The 5,539-nt window shown below is 34.2% G+C and overlaps 1 protein-coding gene across 1 annotated transcript; it reads right to left on the bottom strand.

Moving 5' to 3' along the window:
• Positions 1–1,806: 1,806 nt before the first annotated feature.
• Positions 1,807–2,649, bottom strand: LOC120157633 (laccase-14-like). Its single transcript, XM_039168714.1, has 3 exons — positions 2,394–2,649; positions 2,192–2,290; positions 1,807–2,108 (listed from the first exon to the last, which is right to left on the bottom strand). The coding sequence occupies exons 1-3, from the start codon at positions 2,647–2,649 to the stop codon at positions 1,807–1,809; spliced, it is 657 nt and encodes a 218-aa protein (XP_039024645.1).
• Positions 2,650–5,539: the final 2,890 nt, after the last annotated feature.

The raw sequence follows: 5,539 nt of genomic DNA, 5'->3' as shown, positions 1-5,539 counted from the left end.
CAAATTTGGGATCCAACGAACGAAGTATCTTCTCTATTATCCTCACATCTTCTAACTTTTCACCATTTCTTTTTAATTGATTAGAAACAACTACTACTCTTGAGAAATAATCTAAAATAGACTCAGATGCTTTCATATGTAAGGATTCGAATTCACCTCTTAATGTTTGGAGACTGACCTTCTTCACTTGCTCAGATCCTTTATAAGAGGTTTGTAACTTCTCCCATGCTTTCTTGCTAGAGCTTGCACTCGATATCTTTTCAAAACCATCATCATCTAATGCTTGATAGATGAGGTAGAGAGCCTTCTTGTCTCTCTTTCTTGAATCTTTCAAAGTTGTCTTTTGATCTGGTGTAAGAGTAGCAAAAACATCATCATTTGCAGGCTCGTTATAGCCTTTCTCTATGATATCTCACACATCTTGTGATCCAAGAAGTGCCTTCATTTTGATACTCCAGTTATCGTAGTTATTGTTGTTGAGTGTCGGAACTTGGAATGGTGATATACCCTTTGTCATATCTCTCAATATAATGAGAATTTGCAAAATCCGATTGCACGGATGAATCTGGAACACCGAAAAACATAGGGAGGGACTTGGACAACTCTGTCAAAGGGCTCCAATTCGACTGACTCGACTCAACTCGTGAGTCAACTCGCTCTTCTGGCAGCAGTCTTCTGGCAGTGCGTGGCGGCGCGTCAGAACTCAAATTGGGAAGATTTTAGCGGCGTCAGATTCCTCTCGTCGATACCTTCGATCTTTCCAACTCTCTCTGATGACACTTTGTTGGAAATGAAACACTCACACAAACAACTTTTATTGAAAATCAAACAAATATTATAAGAGCACTCTAACTCAAAAACAAGATACTACAACTCACTCTTATAAGACTTTGTTTCTTCACTTACTTAGAAGCTCTTAATTTTTCTTGATGCTTAAACTAAAATGGGAAGGGGTATTTATACTAGTCAAGAACAATCCTACACCACACAAATAAAATAATTTAAACCATTAAAATCTACAAATACCTAACTCTCACCTAACTAAATTGATGTAAACAATGACATCTTCTTCTAATTGATGTAAGCAATGACATCAATTTAGTTTGGGTTTGGGTTTAGGCTCCCATAATGGATCAAGTTTATGATCCAACACTTTTTATACTTAACGTTTTCACTTTTCACCATATGCTCTTCTCCTTGTTCCCATATCACTCAGAATCATATACTCAAAGGGTTAATACCGGTCGACTTCTGGATTTCATCTTCCTAAATTCCAACCGAGTTTATTTTTAGTAATCGTAAAATTATATAAATTTTAATAATAATATATTTTTAATTGAGAGATGAAGGTGAATTGATAAATACCTAAACGGTATTTGATTAATAAAAAGAGATCTGCACATAATTTATTTAATTTTAATTTTAATAAAAAAAATTAAAAATTTAATATATATATATAAACGCGCAAACATCCTATAGACACACACCTATCGGGATTTATAACTTTTAGGGAAACAACAGTTTTTTTATCACTAAAATCACTCGAAAAATTCTTAAAATCATTATTATGATAAACGTTTTAAGTATCACATTAAAAAATATATAAAATAAACATTAATTTCAAAAGAACAAATACAAATCAAAGCTGATAAACAACATTTCAATGACTATGTCCACTGATAGCATGGATTTTAATATTAGGGCATTGATATCATTATACATAGCGGTTTTCCCTACTGCTTGTCTTATTCGAGAAACAAACCAATGACAGCCAACAATGACGTTCGAAAATCCCAAGTAATTAAACTAAAGACCAGTGCTGGTGGTATAGTGTAAAATTCCGGACGTACTAAGTCCACGGGAGGAAGACTGGGCAGTGATATAATATTGACCAACGTTTTGGTTGGCGCTGAGCAAAATGTCGAGCGTCTGCCCTGGGGCTAATGTAAGGGAACTCAAGAATGAGCATCGGGCATATGCCGCGTTTCGTCCGACGACGGTGAAGCTGTGTTGTGCGATGGCGAACACCATTGATTCATTGGCGACAGCATTTATTATACGGAGAAGGTAGAGACCCTGGTAGTCCACTTGTAGCTGATATTGTGTATCTGTGCAACAAATAAAAAAATTATGAATAGCTTAACGACGAAATTATGTTAGTTGGATTCGGATTCGAGTGTCGGATATGTACCGTTACAGCCATATTCTTCTGAAAGATGACCATTGATTGTGTACCCAACTGCTTGGCCGGGAACACTGCCTTCTGCCAACTCTTGTCTAAAACATTCTCCTGAAAGGAGGAGTTTACCAAATAGTTGTTAAGATTCATAATCATCAAGTGTGTATATATTTATATATAACAAAAATACAGTTGTTTAGAGCACATATATTACCAAGTATAATTGTTTGATCTGAAGTGGGTGCAGGAAAAGGATATCGTTCACCGGTGGCCGGCAAAATGACAAAGGCGCCATAGACGGTAGCTTTAGCCCAAGCACTGCGAGCGTGCCACCATAAAGTCCCGATTTCGTCGTCTAATTCAATCTCGTAAGTGAAGTTTCTACCAGGCCTAATAATCTCATTTGCTCCATTAATTGAATCCTCAATGCCCTCCCTATCAATTTTCCCAGAAAAAAAACAATAACCCATGAACGAGATTTCAAATAAATACTAGCTCAAGGATCGATATAAACAGAAAATCTTGCTTGATTGTGGACATTGACATAAACAGTATCGTCTCTTCGGACTCGAATCTCAGGCCCTGGAAAGCTGCCATTGATGGTCAAGATGGTTTTTGTCTCGCAAAGCTTGGTAAACTCTGCTTCTCGCAACTGCAAATTATAACCATATCGATCAGATAAAGAAAACAAAATAAAGAAAGAAAATTATTAAAAATAACTTATTATGAATTCGTAATAAACGTCATCAGCAGTGGAGAAGATGAGGAAATTGAAAAACAAAAGCACTGACAACAAAATAAAGGCCTGCTTTTGGAAACCCATTTGAATTACGTTTGATTTTTCTTCACTTCCTACTCTTTTGCTTTTGCCTTTTCTTATTTATATAAAAGTAGCCAACTTGATTCTTGAAAATTCAAAGCCAGGTTATATCATGTTCAGATCGTTCATCCTGCTCAAACTTCAAGATGTTTCAATAATAACAACAATTTAATAAAACTTTAATCTCACGAAATTCGTCATTGAAATTAAAATTTGATTAAGAAAATAAGACCAGTTAGGTCCGAGAAGACTTTGTTTTCGCAAAAGTACCAAATTCTTCCTTCAAACTCAATATATGAATTTTGATTTTGTCAAAACTCCTTTTAATATATTAGATATATTCATTTAAAAAATGGCAGCCAAGATTGTAGCAGCCTTCTCTTTTTGTTTCTGGGACTCCAAGCTTATCATTTGTCATGGTGGATGAAGTTCGATAATTTATATTGACATTATAGTATAAAATATTAAAATTAGATATAATTTATGACGTAAAACGAACAGAATAAGCACGGGAATTGATGAAGAATTTATTTATACAATCTAATTTTTAATAATATAAATTAATTACGTGCAAAAAAAAGTTTAGGTATTGACAAAATATATGTTTTTGCAGATATAATTATTTATATTTAATTTTTAAAAATTAATATTTTTATCATTAAAGTTATTTGATGAATTATATAATGTAACTTATTTAATTTTAAATATGTCAAGTTATTATTCTATTTATCCCATTAAAAGTGATCTTTTGATTTTAAAATTTATGTCATTTAAAATGTCTCATTAGAAAAAGTAAACAAATAAGAACACTTATATATTTTTTTTACTTTTATATGTCTCACTTTTTTACACTTATCAAAGTAAATCAGTTAAATCTATCAATCACATTTCAAGGATAACTTTGTCGCTTCCCTTGATCAAATATACCTTATAAAACTATGTGCATAATCCATATAAAACATAAATTATGAGACGGAGCAAGTAGCAAATAAGGTAACCTTTGTTGTAGTAACAAGTATGACTGTTCACAAGATTACAAGAGATTCAAATTGTTGAAAACATTTTGATATTTCGATATAACAAATTAAGATAAATAAATTTTAAGATTTTCCAAAAGATTTTCTAAGTATATTCGATATAATTATTCGAATATCAAAATATTACTCCAAATCTTTCAAATGTCATTTTTAATTCTTACTCAAGTGTAAAATTAAGTTTTAAACTTAAAATAATTTCAAAACAATTTTACAAAATATTTCGAACCATTTCAAAGCCAAAAATTCCAGATTGCTTAGGGGGAACCGATTCCCCCCCAAGGGGGTATTGATTCCCCCTGAATGGTTTGGCTCCGAGAAAAACAGAATGCTCGGAGGGAACCTATTCCCCCCCAAGGGGGTACCGATTCCCCCTGTTCAACGGTCGAAATATTTGAATTTTATACTTAGGGAACCGATTTCCCATGAGGGGGTACTGATTCTCCCCACGCTCCAAGCTGTTTTATTAATTGATTTCACACTAAAACGGCTCTATTGACTCCACTAATCATCCCCAACGTTCAGAATCATTTGAAGGTGTATTTAAACAAGCTTAGAAGCCATTGATCAACAACAAGAAACAAAAATCATCAAGAATCAAGAGAGAATCAAAGAAAAAGCATCAAACCTCAAGTTTGAGCATTTTCAAGCCTATTTCATTCAATATTCATTTTTGCTTTCAAGAACACTTATTGTGCTCAATTGTATTATTCTTGAGTGTTCTTTCTTTGTTCTAGAATTGTGCAAACATCTTGCCTTGTGAGGATTCTCTTGTAAGTTTGCAAAATTTGTATTGTTCTCTTTGGGAGAGAGTGTTCTCAAGAATTTGGGGTATAATTCTTGAGGGATTTGCAAGGTTACTCTTTATCCTCAAAAGAAAGACAAATTAGTGAATCTGTGGAAAATCCTTAGTGTGGATAGCTAAGGTAGTGGATGTAAACTTTGGTTGACAAAGTCGAACCACTCTAAATCGATGTGCAATTACTTTCAATTTTCTGCAAAAGCTTCCACCAAAATTTTAATTGCCAATTCAACCCCCTCTTGGTCGATTCCATCTATCGATTAACTCAACAATGGGTATCAGAGCCTAACTCATTTGAAGGTTTAACCGCCTCTTGAGTCGATTCGGGAAGAGTTACATCGATAATCAAAGTCATCAATGGCCTCCATTTCAAACGTCGACTCCGGTCTCAATTTGATGCCCGTCAACAAGCCTCCTTTCTTCAATGGAGCTAACTATGCCTATTGGAAGAATAAGATGATGTATTTCATTCAAGCAGTGACATGGGAGCATGGAATGTTGTAGAAGACGGATATATCAAGCTTCTCCCTCATCCAAGATTGTGGAGTGAAGGAGAGACAAGAATGTTCCAGCTCAACTCCAAAGCCATCCATATCATATTTTGTGCTCTTGGACCAGATGAATATGGAAGAGTTTCATCTTGTACAACCGCCAAAGAAATATGGGATAAACTACATGTCACTCATGAAGGCACCAACGAGGTA

Source organism: Hibiscus syriacus, unplaced genomic scaffold (assembly GCF_006381635.1).
Source record: "Hibiscus syriacus cultivar Baekdansim isolate YM2019G1 unplaced genomic scaffold, ASM638163v2 tig00111273_pilon, whole genome shotgun sequence".
NCBI classification, from domain to species: Eukaryota; Viridiplantae; Streptophyta; class Magnoliopsida; order Malvales; family Malvaceae; genus Hibiscus; species Hibiscus syriacus.
The sequence above is the reverse complement of the archived record's forward strand: the minus strand, read 5'-3'. Positions and strand labels throughout refer to the sequence as shown.